General features: G+C 41.0%; 2 protein-coding genes across 2 annotated transcripts in view; one reads left to right on the top strand and one right to left on the bottom strand.

Moving 5' to 3' along the window:
* Positions 1 to 898: 898 nt before the first annotated feature.
* LOC114902724 (nitric oxide-associated protein 1) lies at positions 899 to 12162 on the bottom strand. The gene is made up of 7 exons (XM_029235219.1): positions 10875 to 12162; positions 9577 to 9741; positions 8749 to 8954; positions 5925 to 6056; positions 4783 to 4899; positions 1664 to 1784; positions 899 to 1216 (listed from the first exon to the last, which is right to left on the bottom strand). Exons 1-7 carry the CDS (start codon positions 12022 to 12024, stop codon positions 1014 to 1016), a joined length of 2094 nt encoding a protein of 697 aa, XP_029091052.1. The 5' UTR covers positions 12025 to 12162; the 3' UTR covers positions 899 to 1013.
* An 805-nt stretch (positions 12163 to 12967) lies between these two features.
* Positions 12968 to 20741, top strand: part of POLR2B (RNA polymerase II subunit B) — a 45829-nt gene continuing 38055 nt past the window's right edge. The window contains exons 1-3 of the mRNA XM_029235216.1: positions 12968 to 13102; positions 15531 to 15603; positions 18825 to 18975. Of these exons, the coding sequence (XP_029091049.1) occupies positions 13084 to 13102; positions 15531 to 15603; positions 18825 to 18975 (243 nt within the window). The 5' untranslated portion in view covers positions 12968 to 13083. The remainder of the gene's footprint in view (positions 13103 to 15530; positions 15604 to 18824; positions 18976 to 20741) is intronic.

The raw sequence follows: 20741 nt of genomic DNA, 5'->3' as shown, positions 1-20741 counted from the left end.
GCTAAACCTGAGTCCATAGGAAGCTCATAGATCTGCGTTTCAGGCCACCTTACTCCACGAGCGTTTATCTCAACATTGGGATCTGGGACTTGACTGGCCAGTTCATTGTCCACAGCTCTAGTGCCACTTACTCATTTAGGAATACATAAAGGTAAAGACTTCTGACTGATGTAATGTTATACAGTTTACAGGCAAATGTTGATAAAATGGTTAAAGTGCTCTGATCCTTGCAGAAGAAACTGAATGCCAGAAAAACATAACATGAATTCTTTTCTAAGATTTTCAGGCCCTTTTAGATTATGTAAGAGAAACTTCCACTTGTTTTCCAGTTTCCATTCTCCCTTTCTTCCCTTAAGTAATACAAGTCCGAAATCCCCATTTCCCTCTACATCCTCCAGCTTCCCCATGGCGGGTGTGGCCATGTAAGTGTTGACCAATGGACGCTGTGATGTGGGCAACTTCCAGCACTTCCCCCTTCTTTTCAGTAGGGGAGCTGCATGTTCTTCACTCTCTTCTCTTTTTGCCATTGCGAAAGGATGACAACTTGAGCAACCACCTTAGACCCAGAGATGGAAGCTGCGGCATGTTCCCCCGGTGGGGTCCCTGGATGACTCTGTGGAGCAAAGCCACTTACTCGCTTTTATCTCATTTCAGCCCATGTATTTTGGAGACATTGATTTTCTGCCATTTTTTCATATGCCAACTGCTAAGCTGCTCTCTCAACTAGACTCCAAATTAGAAATGCCATCTGGTTTCAAAAAATAGTAGTGGGAGAAACCTGAGTGTAACAGAACTCCATTTTAGGTATATTTGAACCATAGATACACACATATACATACCCTACCAAACAATAACTTGTGTTTACAAACTAAATTCATTAAAAAGAGGCACGGTCCTTGGTAGCTTAAAAAGGGTGGCAGAAGGTTTTATTATAGCAATATTTAATGCAATGCAATATATACAGTATGTTCTATATCGTTAATCTTCAATATAAACAGGTCAGCTTCAAATATTTATCTTTTTTTCTTTTTCTGCAGATTGTACACAAGGGCAGGAGGCTTTTTGGTTTTATAGGCCACGCTTCTCCGGACGCGCTCTCCTTTGACGTTAACTACATGTGGCAAGAGTGGGCGCCGGACCGTCAGAACTGTTCCTTGAGGTGTGTAGCCTCGGAGGTGCAGTTTGTCCTTAAACTGCGGCGTTACTGCTACCCAGCCTATGCAAGAACACGCAGAACACAGGTGGTGTTAGCAACTATCTTATTAAAAACACCAAACACAGCTCAAAATGGAAATCCAAGGGAGGCTACTGCTGTCTTTCACTCTATTTTTTAAAAGCATACAATGCATTTGTGAAAAGGTACAGATTTATTTTCAGAGTAGGTTACATCTTATGAATAACCTAGTATGTATGTATTAAAATATTCAGCTTATGTCAGTTAAGGCATATCTGTATAAAAATATACTAAAGGTCAGTAAGGCTACTTTATTCACCTTTTAAAAAGTGCTTGGTGTAGGGACCTCCCTGGCAGTCCAGTCGATAAGACTCCGTGCTTCTATTACAGGGGGTGCGGGTTCGATCCCTGGTCAGGGAGCTAAGATCCCACATGCCGCATGGTGCGGCCAAATTAAAAAAGAAAAAAAAGTGCTTGGTGTAAAATTACCTGCAGAGGAGAACTTGATGTCAGCCACTGCTTCAGATTCCCCAAGTCCTTCATCTAATGTGATGTCTTCAGCCACAAGAGGAGGAAATCCTGCCATTCTTTCTTCTCCACCCATTGGAACCTTCCACATTGGGAGGAGATGAAGATATTTGGAGGTTCAAATTAAACCCCTGATAACTCTAATATTAAGTAAGGCACTGATAAGATAATACTCTACAGGTATCAAGAATAAAATCCTTTTAAACATTCAACTGTTGAAAAAAACCCAAATCACACTTCTAGGTCAAATGAAAAGCCCAGGAGCTCTGTGATGGATGAAGCCTATAGATCCCAGTGACAAGGGCCCCATGTGGGCATCCATCTGGTGGTAACCTCCAGACACCAGAATCTTGCTTTATTAGCTTACAGTTTTTACAGTCCTCCATAAAGCTTTAGACACGATAATTTTGGGCAATTAAAGCAACATCCTTCCAAATACCTTAGTTCTTACAGGCCTGCCTGGACACAGAGATTAATCCCTGCCTCATCACCTCTCAAGGGTACATGGATAATGGGTAAGATTCAGCTTCTATGTTTACAGGTGTTTCCATGAATTGGAAGTAACTGGATAATAATTTACCTGTTTATTAACAGATCTCTCTGTGTTTAGCACTAAGGACACAAAGATAGCTATTACAGTATGTTCTGTATGGTCCCTACCCCCGAGGAGATGAGAAGGTGGAAACAGCAAGTAAATAAATTACAAGGTAAGAAACGTGATGAGAGGCATCTACTAAGTACTGTGATTGTGAAGGAAGTAATGAACATGGTTTGGTCAAGGAAAACATTAATGAAGAACAGAATTTGAAAAATAGATTAAAGTTATTCAGTGGGAAGGTATCCTGGGTTAGTATCATGTACAGACACCGAAATTCGAAAAAGGATGAGTTCAGAGAACTGTAGTTTAACTGTGCAGAGTATGTTATGTGTGTGTGTGCATTAGTGATGAGGCTATCAGTTTAGACTTCTCTCAGTAATGTGGAACTACCAAGGAATTATAAGCAGGAAAGAGAAAAGAATCAAAAAAGAATACTGTGGTCTGCTTTGTATTTTGGAAAAATCTGCATAGTGCAGGGTTTCTCAACCTCAGCACTATTGACCTTTTGGGCCAAATAATTCTTTGTCTCGGGAGGCTGTCCTGTGCATTGCACAATTTTTAGCAGCCTCTACTCAGCATCCACCAAGTTGTGAAAACCAAAAACGCCTCCAGTCTTTGTCAAATGTTCCCTTGAGGTAAGAGTCAACCCTGGTTGAGAACTACAGCTGTTGTGGGGTGAGGGTGGGCAGAAGGCAGTAAAACTGGGAGCTGGGAAAATACCTCAAAACAGGATCTCAAAACAGCCTAAAGAAAGTAGATTACAGTTTGGACTATGAGGCTGGACTCAGTGATAATTAGGAGGCAGGATTGACTTTGACTTGGGAGGTGAGTAAGAAAACCAGAAGGCAAGGATGAGCCACAGAGCAGCCCAAGAAACCATTTGTATTACACCGGGAGAGAAGCCTCAGTATTGTTTTGAGAATTATCAGTGAGTCTACTCTGAAGACTACACAGATGCATGGGGGTGGAGCCCTACCCTGAAAATCTCACATGTCTCTGGAGTATTAACTTTAGGGCAGTTATTTCGATGGAGTTTTAATTTCACTCTGGCTTTCTTAGGAAATCCAGAGAGAAAGAAGCATTTACTTCCCAAGTCAGGTTGGTTTTATCCTTGTTGAAGGGCGGGTGTGTATTTTGTGTTTTGACTTATTTTCAGTTGTATGAGCATTAACTAATGGTAAATCACCTCTGCATTGGACGTACCCGCTATTTTTGCAGTAGGTATGTCCCATAACCTTCATCACCACAAATACTTACGAAGCAGTGACAACAGTCCCCTTGCACTTGATCTTCTCCACAACCTCGTGGTGTAGGTACAACAGAGAGAGGTAAAGGAAACTTACCTAAAGTCACACAGCTTCGTTAAGTGGTGGAGCAGAGCAGGATTTGGACCCAGCCTGGCTCCAGAGATCTTAACTATCATACATTACACACCAGCCACCAGTGTGTACCCATGTCTGGTTAAAAGATCTGTAAACAGGCCCCATTCAGTCTCTGGTGAACTTGGAACAATTTCAGTGGCATAGAAAGGGCACAACAGGGACTGCAGAGCATGGGACGTGAGGAGTAAACTTGATTGTAAAGAGGAGGAATGAGCGGGACACTGAGTTTTGTTTTTTAAAGATTAGAGAGGGGGACTTCCCTGGTGGTCCAATGGTTAAGACTCTGTGCTCCCAATGCAGGGGGCCCAAGTTTGATCCCTGCTCAGGGGACTAGATCCCACATGCATGCCGCAATGAAGATCCCAAGTGCCACAACTAAGACCCAGCGCAGCCAAATAAATAAATATAAAAAAAAATAAAGATCAGAGAAATTTTAACACACTGCTTAACAGGTCAAAGGAAGGAGCAAGTAAAGCAGGAGAGGCTTTACCTCTTAATCCCAGGCACCTCTAAGTGCCTGGGATTAAGAACCTGGGAGGAGAGCTTTTTCACTCATACAAGGGCTTCTCAACTCAGCACTTCGCATGTTTTGGACCTGATAATTCTGTGTTGTGAGGTGCTGTCTTGTGCATTGCATCATGTTTAGCATCATCTCTGGCTTCCACCCACTAGATGCCAGTAGCATCACCCAGTTGTGAGAAAATCTGTAACTTAGAGCTCTTCACTCACAGTATACAGCACAACTTTCTGCAATGATGTGACCGCTGGGCAGTTGAAAAGTGGCTAGTGCAAGGGAAGAAGTAAATTTTAAAGTTTATTTCATTTTAAATAGGCACATGGGCCTACCGTATTGGACAGTATGACCTAGAGAAAACCCAGCTCTGTCACTATTCTAGGATCGGTCCAATCCAACATCCCTTTTCTATAGGAGCCCACCTCACAAATATAATAAAATCCTCAAGGTGAACAAGGTCAGGGGAGAGCTAGCTGATGGTGTAACAAAGATGGTTCTGTCCAACAAAGGCATTTTTAGCAGGGTCGTGGGACTACCACAGGGTGTGTTAACCTAACTATGCAACCATCAAAGCGTGTTGTCTCACCTTAAGTAACGTATGACCCCCGTGCTTCTGATATATAGTGTCTGCCTTGTCCAACGAAGTAATGTGAACGGGAAGGAAGTTGGAAGCCACAACCGTAAACCAAGCTGACTGATTTCCCTTAAGAAAGGAAGAAGGAACTTATTTTATATAATGAAAAACTTGCAAAACCAGCACATTACAAGGTTTGATTAAAAAAAAAAAAAAATGGGGGAATTCCCTGGTGGTCCACTGGTTAGGGCTCTGCACTTCTACTGCACGGTGCACGGGTTCGATCCCTGGTTGGGGAACTAAGATCCTGCATGCCGTGCAGTGCAGCCAAAAAAAACAAGGTGGGGGGGGCAAAATATGGTAGAATACTGCATTTCACCCACTTATATAAAACTATGATTCCTTCCATAGGTTTGTTGATACTTAAAAAAAACAAACATCTATTATAAAAAACAAAAGAAAATACTGTCTGCTTTAAGCGTCCCTGTGTAAAGTTTGGTTTAAAATGTTAACATTCTATGGTCTCTATGGAAATACATAAGGTTTTAAGTGTGTAAGCCTAAATTTCCAACAAATTATGAACAAACACAAAACCAAGAAGTGTGCTAAGGCAATGGCTTGCAGGTTGCATTTAGTGTTGTTGGACACATCCATGTTTCATTTTCCATTTTTCTCCTCACTTTGGTAAAACGGGGATCAATTCTATAGATGCTCTAAAATCTCTGAGTGATGCTATGTAAATGAATACCAAACCCAAAAACACATCTATAAAAGTATACACATCATGGAATATAAAGAGCATGGAATTTATTTAATGCATATTAACCCTGCACTTAAAGGTACGACCTCTGATTTCCATGTAAGACAATACCACAGGAGAGGGAAAGTATCTTTGCTTAATGCCAAGCTGTATGGGGCACTCGACTGCCTACTGAAGATACAGTTTTTTAAGACCTATTACTTTTTTTCCCCCCATTTCATTATCCCAGGTTTTTACTATAGACATTTTCAAACACACACAAAAGAATAGTATACCAACCCCCACATAGTCATGACCTGGTTATCAACATTTTGCTAGTCTTGATTGTATATCTGCTTCCTTAAAGTAAGTCCCAATACTAAAGTCATTTTTCAATGGTACGGACTTTCCTTACCTTCAGAAAATCTATGCGGCCTATGGCACCCAAAAATAGAACCATTCCTGGTTTAAGCACGAAAGTTCTTGGAACAATGGAATGTGTTGGCAAAACAATATTTACTTCTTTTTCTGTTAGAAGACTTAAAATCTATAAAGCAGAGGGCAGATTTTTAGAGAATTACTTTCAATGAACGTCTGATATGTCATGCTTTACCTGTAGGATAAAAAGTTATTATATATTCCAGGCTTCACAATAAATCAAAGTATGTATTTTAGAATTTTCTGCACATAAAATTCATATATTCTTTCTAAATGAATCAATTTATAGATGGCTTTACTCTTGTTTTACAACTTAATCTTGAGTAATGGCAAAATAACTTTACAGGAATATGAAACAGCAGCATCCTCCGAATTCTGTCAAATTTGCTGTGAACTGAAAACACTGATGATTCAATCCCAGGAGAAAAAATATGTTCTCTCGTCAAGCCTTCTAGGGAGCAGTAGTTTTCAGATAAAGGTAAGGTAAGGTAACGTGCTATATTCTGTCCTAGTGGCAGAATTAATGCATGCATTAAATGAAAATGATCACCCCGTTCTTGGAGCAGGCAAAGAGCTTGAAGAAGCTTTTCTAAATTCCAGTCTTTGGTTTCCTTATTTCCTCCAAATACTCAGCAAAAAAAATGAGAGAAAGTTATGAATCCTGTGGCTTCTAAGGATGAAGAGTTCTTAAATAGACTAGAGAAAATGGAAAAGAAAAGCCAGGCGGTACAAGATTCTGGTAAGACTTAGGGAATCAAAATCTGATTTAAAAATTTTTGAGAAAGTAAAAAATGGCCAGAAGTCTTTTGTGAACTTGCTTCTTAAGAAAAATAACAAGGAGATAACAAAATATGTGATATCTAGGGAGAGTCACAAGAGAATACGTAAGGGGGCTGTGAGTAGTTTTCTTCAGTATTTGTGCTTGAAAAAGCACATTAAAAGCCATGTGCAGTAAAGAAATATTTTAACTCTTTTAGCAGAGACCCTAATACTTCACAGTAGAGTTCCTTGGTTCAGTTTGGGAAACACTGGTTCAAGGCATTAAATAAATATATCAATAAACGGGCAGAAAATCAAACTGCCTGAGAGAACTCTTATATCTAAAAACTTGAGGGTCTCACTGCAAATTAGCAAATCTGAATTTGCGAGTTAGCAAAGTCTTGCCTTTCTGACTAATTGACAAGAGGATATACATGACTGAAGTAACTGCTATCCCTGACCTAACTGAGCCTAAAACTGAAGAATGAGTTGGTGAAGTTAAAGTGATAGAACATTACTAGGAAGCACTACAGTTACTCTGAAGTTCTGGATTGCTAAGGAAGTAAAAACTGGACACAATTATTCTAGGAGAGAAAAAAAAGGTACATCAAATTCTGAGAATGAAACATAAGTGATTCTGATGAGGCAAAGGAAGGAAAAGTATTTAAGAATCTAATGTTGTTTCATAGGGATATACAGAGATAACGAGGTGAATTAGAACCTGGTCACTAACCAGATTCAAAGGAAGCTGATTAGTGGATCTGTTGAAAGGCAGTATCCTGGATACACACTTGATTCAGTCAATGACTTGGATAATGATCAAAACTGCAAATGAGGGCTTCTCTGGTGGCACAGTGGTTAAGAATCCACCTGCCAATGCAGGGGACACAGGTTCAAGCCCTGGTCCGGGAAGATCCCACATGCTGTGGAGCAACTAAGCCTGTGTGCCACAACTACTGAAGCCCGCGTGCCTAGAGCCCGTGCTCCGCAGCAAGAGAAGCCACCGCAATGAGAAGCCCACACACTACAACGAAGAGTAGCCCCTGCTTGCCGCAACTAGAGAAAAACCACATGCAGCAATGAGGACCCAGCCCAGCCAAAAATAAATAAATTAAATAAATTTAAAAAACAAAAAAACTGCAAATGAATAAAAGGTTCTGAGATATAACAAATATGTAGGATATAGGCTGAATTTAAGATAAAATAAAAGTTGCCTGGGAGATCCTGCAACTGGACTAAAAAGATATACAAGGGCAAGATAGGTAGAGTTGATCCTATTCTAAATTAGGTTCATCTGAGGGCACTTACATAAGAAAGTTAGTTCTTTGTGTCATACTTTCAGGAACAAAAACAAATTAGAATTCATTCTGGAAAGGGTCCTTTTTTCATAACCTGTTCTCAGAATAGCTATAGGAAATGAAGACAGACCATCTGGATTATGTCAGCACAGTAAGTGCTCCATGTTTGTTGGCTGAACTAATGAAAGAGAAGAAAAGGGTAGAGTGAGGAAGAGAGAGGATATTATACTCTAAAACATTTCAATGTCTGGCAAAGGGAACTAGACATATTTGTTCCATACACCTTTGGGGAACAATAGGTACAAATTACAGGGACACTGCTTGGCTCAATATAAAGAGCAGGGTTATCTTGGGAGGTGAGGTGACACTGCTTCAGCTGATGGTGAGTCACTCCTTCAATTCAAGGTGGATGCACCTCCTGGTGCACATGTTATAGAGGGAACTCAAGCATGGAAAAGGTGGCTGGACTGCAGTGATATTTATGATTTCTTCCAACCTCAAAATCTAGGATTCTGTAAATGTCTTCCTAACTAAGGTAACAACCACAAGGATAGAAGTAGGTTGTTAGCAGTGACGTCTACCAAATGGCATACAGTACTTGATGGCATATAGATTCATCCCTGAAACGCTTCTATGCATGAATCAGAACTGAGTCTAAAATGAAAGGATACCTTTTTTTCTGCCAATTAAGACAGTACTCTTGCAATTGAAAGTTAATGTTTCTAAAAGACATTAAATACCTACACAATTTTCTTTTGTAATTCCAGGGGTGTCATAAAACCAGTGGGCATCTTTCACATCTTGTGGGGTCAGTTCTACTCGTTTGGTGGATTTATCTGCAACCATAACAGGTTCATTTCCCATGTCAAAGGCAAGTGAATCGGCATCAAACTCAAAGGCAGCTTTATTCTTCTGTTCTTCTGAATACAAGAATGTTCTTCCAACTCTTCCTAGAACAAGTTATACTGAAGTTAGTAGTCACTCCTTTAAAGCTTTTGACTTGAGACAGGTAGTTCTTAAGTTTGCCTCGTAGAAGTTACTAGGACTAACAATGGTGTTTGGAAGGAAGTGAGACCACAATGATACTTTTGCTTTATTTCTAAATGCAGTGGGAGTCGGACTCTTGCATTGATCAAGTATGTGTGGCTGGCTGTGCGAAGGGGGAGAGTGTTGGGAATCAAACTGTTTTTAGTAAAGAAAGGTTGTAAAGAGATACCAAGGAAAGGGGGACAATCCAATTTAAACCTGCTGCAGGTCAACAACTTGTACTGGTGTGTAAGGAGGGGGCTGGTATCTTAGTGAAAATGCTTGTTGCTGACAATGGCCAGAGAGGCAGTTATTTGCATTTCCTTTCCTGGATTTCTCCAAGTATCTACTGTCTCAATTTTCCCAACACAATGAATTCTGGGTTTCCAAACAGTAGCCTTGCCTCTAAAAGGCCTCTATGTTCCAGAAAGAGGGAGTGTCTCTCCCCACAAAAACTGGCTAGCTCCAGAGAGCTCTATTTCAGGTTGTTCTACAGAAAATTTTTGCATAGACCTAAGGAAGAGTTTTCCTACAGAAGATGCTTACCTACTACATAACCATGCTTTTTCAAGAGATTAAGTTTATTTTGTTCTTGCTGACTAAGATCTTCTTCTGCTTCAGTTGCATCTCTTTTAAGCCTTTTTTGCCTTTGAAACATTCTGTAAGGAGTTGGGTTACAAATAGGAAACTTCAGAAGGTTTAATGTAGTACCTGAAATACCAAAGAATACATACATTCTTATAAACGTTGTACAAGAAAATGGAATAAAACATTTATGAGGATCTACACTGTCTTGGATACTGTGATTATTTCTCTTAACTTTCATGACAACCCTCCACAAAATTATTCTTACTTTACAGATGAGGCAATAGGTTCAGAGATTGGCCCACAAGCTCAACCAGGATTTGCATGCCAAATCTACAGGCCTGATCTTTTTCCATCTTCTGCATACTCCTAACCGGTATAAAAGCACTTCTGTGTATAAGTCAACCAGTGTCCCTGACAGAGAAGTACAGCTTATCAAGCAAAGTTCAACACTGGTTTCAAAGAATCAAATGAAGTAGTTCGCTTTGCCAACTATTAGATACAAACAGGTCACAGAAGGACCCATTTTGCAATTACTACAGACGTTTCTTAAAGTCACAAAGTTGATATTTCTTTGCAACAAAGCCACATATATTGCATTAGTGAATTATTCAAATGTTAAATCTGTATAGTACTCTCCTGACTAAACTCAAGATATGAAGAGTGAGACTGAAGAGTGGAGGGAGGTTTAGAAAGTAAAAGGACTTTCTGGAGAAATATACAAAGAACTAAAGTTACAAGGGAAACCTCCAAGAGAGCAGACACTGCTTTGTCCCCTGGTTCATCTACAGTGCCTAGAACAGTGACTGGTACCTAGAAGTACTCTAATTATTTCTATTGGAAAGTTACTAAAACACGTACTGAATTTCCAAGCATTAAACTGACACAAAAGAGAAATGTGACCGAAGTAGGTAGAGAATTTTTAAAGGAAGCCTCCAGCCAGCCCCTGGTGTACATTAAGGAAGGATATAGGACTAGGTGCCTGCACTACGGTCAGACTTCCAGCTTCTCAGAAAACGAAGGAGGGTACTTCCGTGGTGGTGCAGTGGGTAAGACTCCACGCTCCCAATGCAGGAGGCCTGAGTTTGATCCCTGGTCAGGGAACTAGATCCCACATGCATGCCACAACTAAGAAGCCAGCCTGCCGCAACTAAGGAGCCCAAGTGCTGCAACTAAGGAGCCTGCTTACCTCAGGACCAGGCACAACCAAATAAATATTTTAAAAAAATAACGAAGGGGACGGGTATCCTAAGGCTCACCAGGCCAAGAGGAGATGGTGGCTCTGTCGATAGCCTCAGCGCCCTTGGCGATGCAGTAATCGGACTCCAGGAGCGTGTTGAAGAGAGTGGACTTGCCAGCGTTGGTGGCGCCAACCAGGTAGACGTCGCCGCGGTAGCGCCAGGAACGCTGGAGCGCGGAGATCAACTCTTCGACTCCGTAGCCAGTCTTGGCGCTGATGAGCCGCACGTCTCTGAGCACCGTGCGGGACCTGGGCGAAAGACTCGCATTCTCCTCCCCGTCCCGTGGCCGGTCCCCGCTGGGGTGTTGTGGCCTTCGGTAGCCAGGGGGCGGCAGGAGCCCGGCGCGGGTACAGTCGTCCCACAGTCGCTCCCGGAGCCGCTGTCGGTAGCCGGGAGTATCCTGGGGCAGCAGGTCCACCTTGTTTCCCAGCACGATCAGCTGCTTGGGGCCCACCAGCGCGGGCAGGTGGGGCAGCAGGGCGTCGGGCAGATCAAGCAGGTCCACCATGTACAGCACCAGGGCGGGCTCGGGCCGCCGCAGCGCGGCGGTCACCAGCTCCAGGTACTGCTCGCGACACACCTGCACGTGCAGGGCGCGCCGGTGATGCACCAGCAGCCAGCAGCGCTGGCACACGGTCTGCGCCAGTCCGCCGTCCTCCTGCGCCGCCGCGCTGAAGAACTTCTCGCTGGGCAGGTAACCGGGCAGTCCCGGGTCCTGGCAGTGCAGCTCCGCCCCGCAACCCGAACAGTTCAGGCCGCTGGGCGGCACCTTCGCGTCCGGGTGCCCCACGACCGGGTGCACCCGCCGGCCGGTGCGTAGTTTCTGCTGCCGCCGCTCCTCCCGCTGGTGCAGCACCCGTCGCTCCTCCTCCTCCTGACGCTGCTGCAGCTCCCGCAGCTGGTCTTGGAGGGTCACTATGGGCTCCGAATCCGGGACGTACTCGGGGAACACAAAACTCTCCTCCATGTCAGCCCTTCCTTGGTTATCCCCAGTCGCTGTCGCGCCACGGGGAAGCCCACATCCCAGGCCGGAGGAGTGCCGGGAGGTGGAGTTGGCCGCACATCTCCTCTCGAGGAGCGTCTCCCGGAGGCCATGGCGCGCTATCGTGGGAGTGGATCCCCGCAGGAAGCTGCACAGCAGCCTACGAGTGAGGCCCGCGGGCAGCATGAGAAACGCGGGCGTGGGCAAAGGGGCTGAGCCACCTTTTCTCACGTGCTCTGTGGCCCCAGACGTGCGTAAAACAGTAGCGACAGCCCGGGACTACCTGAGAGGGGTCATTTTTCAGCGTCGCACTTCAGCTCCTCCCGAGTCTAATCTCGTGAGTTCTCGCGATGAAGGCTCTGTGGTCAGAGAGCCCACTTAAAGCGGAGATAAAAGCTCCGGGCACCTTAACTGGGGTGGGTTGGCCCAATAGGCTAGTGAGTGAGGGTTTACCAACTTTCAGGCTTCTTCAACGCGCCGCCGCTGGCACTACTTGCCGTTAAGAAATCACATTTTTTAAAGCTTTGTGTTGTTTTGTCTTTCGGACTGGAAAATAGAAAATCTAATGCCGCAGACTTATGGCCACAATTAAAACCTTTTATTAATACATCTTCCTGGCTTTATTATTTTTTTGCGGGTGTCAGTATTTGTGCAACAACATTAAAAATATTTCTTAAACATTTTGAAAAATTGACTATGGTTTATGTACACAGAAATCTTTTTTTTTTTTTTTTTTTTTTGCGGTACGCGGACTCACTGTTGTGGCCTCTCCCGTTGCGGAGCACAGGCTCCGGAACACAGAAATCATTTTTTAAATCTTCGTGTTTTTAAGTCTTTGGAACCGAAAAAAATAAAGCATGGCTACAACTAAACCCTTTATTATTAAATCTTTTTGACTTTTTTTTTTTAGGTGCCATTATTTGTGCAACAACACTGAAAAACAAAGTTTCATTGTCTGGATCCGACTCAAACTGTAAGGAACAGTTCTCATTCTCAGGCACGGGGAAACTTCGGCCCCCAAATCGCGCATGCACAATACTAACCCTTAACACAGCTTAACCGACCCTTCGCGCAGGCGCAGACCTTAATTGGCGTCTTTGTGGGCGGAGCTTCGTGTGGGACGCAGAGTATTCTGGGAACGCCGGAGACGGAAATTACTTCGCCTCTCGCTGCGGAAGTCGTTGTCGTTGCGCGCCTTTCCGTCTGTGATTTCTAGAGTTAGGAGCTCAGGAACCGTTTGCCAATATGTATGACGCGGACGAGGGTAGGTGACCACCCAGAACACTCAGTGGCGGCCCGCCTAAGGGGGGAAACGTGGGTAGCTAGACGAGTTGAGGATTTGCGGTCTCCTCCTCGGCCCGCCGCACCCTGGCCCCAGTCGTTTCCCCACACTCCCGAGGCCGGGAACGAATCCGGGATTTTGAGAGGTGGAGGGTGCAGGGAACGTAGCCTTTATCATCTCAGTCAGGGTGACTCTTGTTCTCTCCTCTGTCTGCCCCTGGGTGAGTCTGACACTCCCTTCCCGTGTTGAAAACAGCTCGCAGAACCATGCGACAGGTTCCGTTGTTCCGACTTTGAAGCAAAGGACTCCTTTCTTGATTTCCCTTAAGGCGAGAGTTAATGAATTTATGAATAGTTGAATTTTTGAGCATCACCCTGTGCCAGGCATTGTGTTAGGCTCTGGAAGAACTCTGGGGACAAGGAATATAGTTTCTGTGTGTGTGCGGCGCGGGGGCAGGGTTTGGTTTAGTTTGGCGTTCCTTCATGCTGTCATATGCCTAAGTAAATTATCTTAAAAGATGACCTTTACATTTCCTCTATCCGCGAGATGACACAGTTCTAGATGGTATGTATTTTAACGAACAGGGACTGTATGTCTTTTTACATGTAGAGTTCGTAGTCACGTGTCGTGTATTTTCATTGTATATTTTTAATGCTCCCTCTTCCGTTCTCCAAAGCTGCTATTTCAAAGTTCGTTTTCTTCTAGCTCCCAATCTCCTGGCCACCGCTTACATTCCTCTTTATTCCCTCAGCTACTTCATGGAGAAAATAGAAGCAAAAACTTAAACTCTACTGTTTAAACTTGTCTCATTTTTATCTTGCGTCTAGAAATTTATTAGCATCATTGTATTCTTTTTCTTAACTCCTGAGAAAAAAAAGTTTTTTCAGCTTAATTTTTTGAGTAGGTAATACAGTCTCATTTCTCAGAGGCTAGAAAACATAAAAATGTTAAAAAGGATAAATGGTCTATAAGTATAACTAAAACTGACTTCATTATTACCTCTCATTTTCCAACCTTCCTACTTCTCCTGGGTGGCTGTGATAATAACATCTAGTGTGCCATCAAAGCTAGAAATCTCCAAGCCATTTTAGATACCTTTGTCTATTTTACCTCGCCCCCCATGTGTAGGAGTCAGTAATTCCAGACCATTCAAGAAGCACTTATTAATAATTTATTTTGGATATGTATCAAATTTTGAATCAAAGTTGTTAAGTTTTACAGACTATGTATATAGGTCAGAATAGAAAAACAAAAATAGAGCACATTTATTCTTTTGCATAAGAAGATGAGACTAATATTAGCACCAGTGCACACTGATTTTTCAAATGCCCCATTTTATAAATTACTGTTGCTGCACAAACTCCCCAAAGTTTTGCTGCTTAAAAATTATTTAATATGTTCATGGATTAAATGAGTCAGGAATTTGGACAGGCATAGTAGGAATGGCTTGTCTGTTGCCTGATGTCTGTCAGTGGTTGAACTGGGAAGACACAAAGGCTGAGTGTTGACTGCTGGGGGCTGGGTGATCTGGAGTGTTTACTCATGTGTCTGGCATCTAGCCTAGGAAAACACAAGGACTAGGATTGCTGATTGCAGCATCTCATAAGTGGGCCCACCGTTTAGATTTTCTCACCTAAGTAGTAGGAGTTCTTAATGGCAGCTCAGGGCTCCAGAAGTAAGTGTTTCAATAAAGAAGGTGGAATTGCATTGTTTTTCCTGACCTAGCTTCTAAAATCATGTAGCATTGCTTTAGCTGTATTCTCTTAGTTATGGGAGAGTCAAAAACCCACCCAGATTCAAGGGGAGGAAGCATAGACCCTCTATATTTTGATGGTAGGAGTGTCAAGATCACTTTATAAAAGAGCATGTGAAATGGAAGATAGTTGTGTCCATCTTTGGAAAATACAGCCTGTCATCCCTGTCCATGTGTGAAATGTTGCTGTAATAGACAGCTCACCTTAAGGTATTGCCCAGCTATTGGAGTCCTTTGCTGACTCCTCCCTCTTAACCTGATCTCTGACTCCAGTCTCTGAGGAGCCTGTTGATCAGAGGATTATGAGCTTGCTCCTAGTTATCATTATAGTTAGTTATTAATGAGAATTATATGGGCTTCTTGGAGATGATGGAACAGTTACAGATTCACACGACTTGCACTGAACCTTTCTTACGAGGCCTCTTTGTGTATTGGGAGAATACTGTGACGTAGACCTATGTATGTGTACATATATACCTATGTATATTGTTTCATTACAGTTCAAGTAATGTGATGACTGAAATTTTAAAGAAGTGGGGTAAAGCGATTGTTTTTTATTTAGTAAAGAGTAAATGTGTTTTTGCTACTTCACATCATAGTAAGATGTGAGCTAGTAGTATTTATTGCAAGTGAGAATGATTTTTTTTGTTTTTGCAGATATGCAATATGATGAGGATGATGATGAAATCACACCAGATTTGTGGCAAGAGGCATGCTGGATTGTAATTAGGTAACTTTTTAGACCAAACTGAATAAATTTTAAAAGGCACTGTAAACTATACAGGGATTTCCTGCTTATTCTGTGTTTGAAAATTAGATGTTCTGTGTGAATATGCTGCATGAGAGCTGGTTTGTCATTTTATTTATTTATTTAACTTTTAAAGTATTTTGATATACAGAAAAGTTACACAAAGAATTCATGTACACTTCACCCAGATTCCCTAAATGTTAACCTTATGCTGTGTTTTCTTTGCCTTATTCTTTCTCTGTCTACGTATTTTTTTTCTGAAATATTTGAGTCAGTTGTTTACCTAGGAATATTCTTTTACAGAATCATAATCTTATTAAAATAAGGAAATTAATACAGTAATCTTATTTAATCTAGAGACCTTACGCAGATTTTGCCAGTGTCCCAGTAATGTTCATAGCAAAATAAAAATTTTCTTATCCTGGATCCAACATAAGATCATATATTACATCTTGTTTTCATGACCTATTCTTTTGTCTCCTATAATCTACAACAGTTCCTCAATCTTCCTTTCTTTTTTTTGTTTCTCAAACTCACCATCTCTCCACAGCTTCCCATGACCTCACCTTTTTTTTTGACCTTGACATTTTTGAAGAATATAGGCAAATTATTTTTTAGACTGCCCCTCAGTTTGGGTTTGTCTGATGTTTCCTCATGATTAGATTCAGATGATTACTTTTGGCAACACTGATGTTCTGCTCTCAGTGCATTGTATCAGGAGGCACATGATGCCCATTTGTTACATTACTGGTGCTGTTAATTTGATTCCTCTTGGTTTTCTCCTTGTTTTAAATGGATAAAGTTATAACAGGTGGTATTTCGACCCACATTCCCATCCAATTCTAAGTGTAATTAAACTGTAATAAAACTCAGCAGGAAGCCTTACATATAGGTAAGAGAAGTAACTTTTAAGTAATAAAATAACATCCTGCTATGTTAGGATATAAAATGCTACAAGTCTCCTCACTTACCAAACTGACAGGTGCTTTGTATATAGTAACATTTTGATGCCTGTTTGAGCCCCACCATCTCCAAGATGCACATCCTCTCAGTTGACACTCTCAAAGAGCACAAGTTTCTGACATTCTACCAGTTGTGTATGGAATAAAACTGAACCTTTGCTGAAGGTTGTTTTGTTAAAAATATGAGTTTTGGGGATGTAAGTATGTGTTTATTTTTCCTATTAAACATGGGCTATAAACACTTTGTATTGAGACACTTGAATCTTCTATGATTTTGAGTATTAAACATGAAGAGACATTTTTAGCCAGATATTTGGAGTATGCCTATATTTTGTGATTGCCAGGGAGAAAGAATATTTTGATCTTAGCCAAAAAAAACAAATTGTTTCTTATGTGACAAATTGCTCAAGGTTTATATATGCTATTTGACAAGTCCTTGCATTTAACATTTGTTACAGAATAAAATGCCGTTTGATCTTTATATTTTAATTGATTATAGGTGCTTTAGTTATTTGTGATATGACATTTTGTTTTTTTCACTATTTAATATCAAGTGATCTTTCCCAAGCATTGTGAATGTGATATTACTTAATATATAGTGACTTCAGTAAGATGTCTCTTGGACAATAGTCATGGTAGTAGATACCATAAATAAGAACTATTCAAATAGTTTAGGTGTTTAAGGGATGGCATTCTAATGAAGTACTGTCCTAATGATTTTGGGCAGAGTAACTATGGTTCAGCTTCCTGGGAGGATGAAAATTGTCCATAGTTTTTTAAAGATTTTTCATTGTAAATTGTCCATAAAAACCATTGCTGTTTACCTTACAGATTGTGCTTTCCATGTGCTTATGTACCAATGGCTGACCCAAATGGTTGTGAGAAATTTCTTTCCTGTCAGCTCACAGTCTCTACTGAAGGAAGTTGCCTCCACTCTTCTTGAGTCTGTGCCTTATACAGGGATGAATGTGTACTGTGTTCTCTGCCATAGAGAGCTTCTAATATTGGTGGCCACGGTTGATTGAATCAGGGTGGAACCTTGACCCAAAGCCAGCCAATCTGTAGGCTGGCCAGTTACATGTGAGGTGATCTGATGATGCCAAAATGGAAGGCTGATGATTAGTTGGGCTACGAATGTTGTCTCAGAAAATTGATGTGAGGATGGGGGGAGTTAGTTACTAGGCAGAGAGGGCAAGGAGCTAAGTCCAGCTATGCAGCTTTTCCTGTGTGGTGGTGAGGGGAGAGATTCCTCTTGCAAACAGTGTGTCTACTCTTTTCGAGTCTCTGTCCTTCTTTAGGGCTTCAGTATTTGATTTCTGTGTCTATACTAATAGCTTTGATCTCTCACCCTTGCTCCATTTTTAATCAGTCATTTGCTGAGTATTTTCACTTGAATGACTTAGTCCCATCTTACCTTTAACATATTCAAAGTAGAATAATCTTTAACCTAAAATCGAAGTTCTTACACATGCTATATTTTAGTCATTGATATCATTTTCTTCCCTCTTATTCAAATTAAAGTTCTTATTTTTATCTTTTTTTCCATGCTTTTTTTTGTTATATAAGTTTTAGGTGGACAGCATTATAGTTCAACATCTGAATACACTACAGAGGGATCACCACCACAGTCTAGTTACCATCCATCACCATACATTTGACCCCCTTCACCCATTTCACCCACACACTAACCCCCTCCTCTCTGGTAACCACTAATCTGTTCTCTGTGTTTGTGAGCTTTTGTTATCTTTTGTTTGTCAGTTGGTTTTGGTTTGGTTTTTTTTTTTTTTAAGATTCCACATATGAGTGAAATCATGTGGTATTTGTTTTTCTCTGACTTTTTTCACTTAGCATAATATTCTCTTCGTCTGTCCATGTTGTCATTTATTTTTCTCTTTGACTATGCATTTCATTAGTTTTGAGAAATGTTTCAAGAGGTTGGATGAAATTTATCTATAAAGGACATTTATAAATTAGGGCTTCCTTATAGTTCTTATGTTGTGCTTTAATAATTTTACCCACAAGTATGTCTCATTTCCCCAAACTTAACAATAAGTTCTACAAAGAGAGTGTTCCTAATCTCACCTCTTTTTTGGACACCTCATAGTATTTTTTGTAGTGATGGGTGCAGAGTGTTGGTATTTAATGATTAGTATTTGTCAAAATTGATGATAATGAAAATGGGGAAATATGCTAGAAAACATCAGTGGGTGTAACTGATTATGAACTCAAATATTTTCCCAGTTCCTATTTTGATGAGAAAGGCTTGGTCAGACAACAGCTGGATTCTTTTGATGAGTTTATTCAGATGTCTGTTCAAAGAATTGTGGAAGATGCTCCACCTATAGACCTACAAGCCGAAGCTCAGCATGCTAGTGGAGAAGTTGAAGAACCGGTAAGATGGTTCAATAAAGTAACATAAATAAGGGTATTGATTTGAAATTTCAGTCCTTCTGTCACCTGGCTTAAAGGTTAAAAAAAGAAAAAGTTAGGAGGTGTTTTTATGAGTGTACTTATAACGTTTCAGTCAGCTCCTGATTTATTCTTACTAATGGAGAGATGCCTTTTTGCAGGTAATGCAAAACCCTAATTCTTTTTCAGATAGTATGTGTTTAATAGCCAGGAAGAGGAAACTCAGAGGTATGATGAACTACAAAGAGAAGCAAGCCAGAAATAGTCATGTTGCCTCAGAAAATCCCACTTTTTTCTTTCACAGAGTAAGGAATCAAAAGAAAAATAGGTGAAGGACCTTTTTCCCTTGATTATTTGTTGCATGAAATACATTATTATATCAATATAAGAGATAATAAGGGAAAATCACCCAAATATATTAGCTCTTTTAACTTTTCTAAGTTCATTGTAGTCTTTTTTTTTTACACATATGCATGTTTTCAGCATTGTTAAATCATAGCAAGGCTATCATTTTAGAATCTAGTTTTACATGAGTGATTGTAAATAACTGTGTAGTCCAAAAAATGACTGTCCCTAGTTTTTTTGTTTGTTTGTTTTAACATTATTTATTTATTTATTGGCTGCGCCGCCTGGCTTGCGGGACCTCAGTTCCCTGACCAGGGATTGAACCTGAACCACGGCAGTGAAAGCCCAGAATCCTAACCGCTAGGTCACCAGGGAACTCCCATGTCCTTAGTTTCTGAGTAGAGAGGCAGCATGATGGGCCTTGAGGGACAGGGAAAGCTAAAAAAAAAATGAGGTAGAGAAGAAGTAGAATTAGACAGAGGGAGAGATTATTTCCTGCCAGTTCAGTCCCTCTTTTCTGTAGCTTATCTTGTAAGGGCTAATGTATTATTCTCATTCTGGTTGGAGGTGCTGCACAGACTTTTGCTGTTAAGAACAAAAATAATTGGCTCTTCTGGCACTGTGTTGGAAAAATGGGTGTAAAATGCTTTTCCTATACTTACGACGTTTTCTCTTCATGGTCTTTTCAAAACAAGAGAGATAACAATATAACATAGCAGCTTCATAGTGCCAGAATAAGTACTACCAAAGAGATCTCTCAAGCTTGGCTATCAGAGCTTAGTGGAAAAGATGGGAGGGACTTAAGCTGACTGTGAAGGGTGTTTGTCTTAGTTAGGGAAAAGATATTTAATCATTTCAGCAAAAATACTTTGTGTTTTTGGCTTATGGCTGGAATAGAGGGACCACAGTAGTCAGTATATTGTTTTTGGTTTGATCTGTTTTTGATAGGTGTTCGTGGAAGATAGGATGGAACCAGATTGTCACATGCTTTGGATGTCATGGGGCATTGTGGAAAGATTGTCAAAGAATGTACATGAAGCATTATTTTTAAAAGGTTACTTTGGAAATGGTGTTTACTTGGAGTGGGAAGAGGCTGGAGTCAGATTAAAATCTTGGAATAGCTGAAGTTTCAGATAATAATGTCCTAGATTAGGGTAATAGTGGAAATGAGTAGTTGGATGGCTGAATTCCTTTTGGTTCATTATCACCACTAGTTCTCTTTGCTCTTTACCTACTCCAGTTTGGGAAACTTGGGTATTAATAATTTTCCTTTAGTGGTCTGCTTAGTCCCGTCTTTTCCTTTTCTGATATTTGATTTAGAGAGAAATCCACTATCCATTTAGCTCTGGAAAGTTCTCATGGATCTTGTTTTATTGGGTAGCAGATAGATATTTAATTGAAAAC

The sequence above is a fragment of the Monodon monoceros genome, unplaced genomic scaffold (genome assembly GCF_005190385.1).
Source record: "Monodon monoceros isolate NGI ecotype Baffin Bay Population unplaced genomic scaffold, NGI_Narwhal_1 Super_Scaffold_20, whole genome shotgun sequence".
NCBI lineage: Eukaryota > Metazoa > Chordata > Mammalia > Artiodactyla > Monodontidae > Monodon > Monodon monoceros.
The sequence above is the reverse complement of the archived record's forward strand: the minus strand, read 5'-3'. Positions and strand labels throughout refer to the sequence as shown.

What these genes read in the sequence shown, in the direction of transcription:
- LOC114902724 (XM_029235219.1), bottom strand. Translation starts at nt 12,024, where the DNA reads ATGCTGCCCGCGGGCCTCACTCGTAGGCTGCTGTGCAGCTTCCTGCGG. An exon ending in CACCATCTCCTCTTGGCCTG is followed by an intron (nt 9,742 to 10,874) that starts GTGAGCCTTAGG and finishes TTGGTATTTCAG; the next exon opens with GTACTACATTAAACCTTCTG. An exon ending in CATCAAGTTCTCCTCTGCAG is followed by an intron (nt 1,217 to 1,663) that starts GTAATTTTACAC and finishes GTTCTTGCATAG; the next exon opens with GCTGGGTAGCAGTAACGCCG.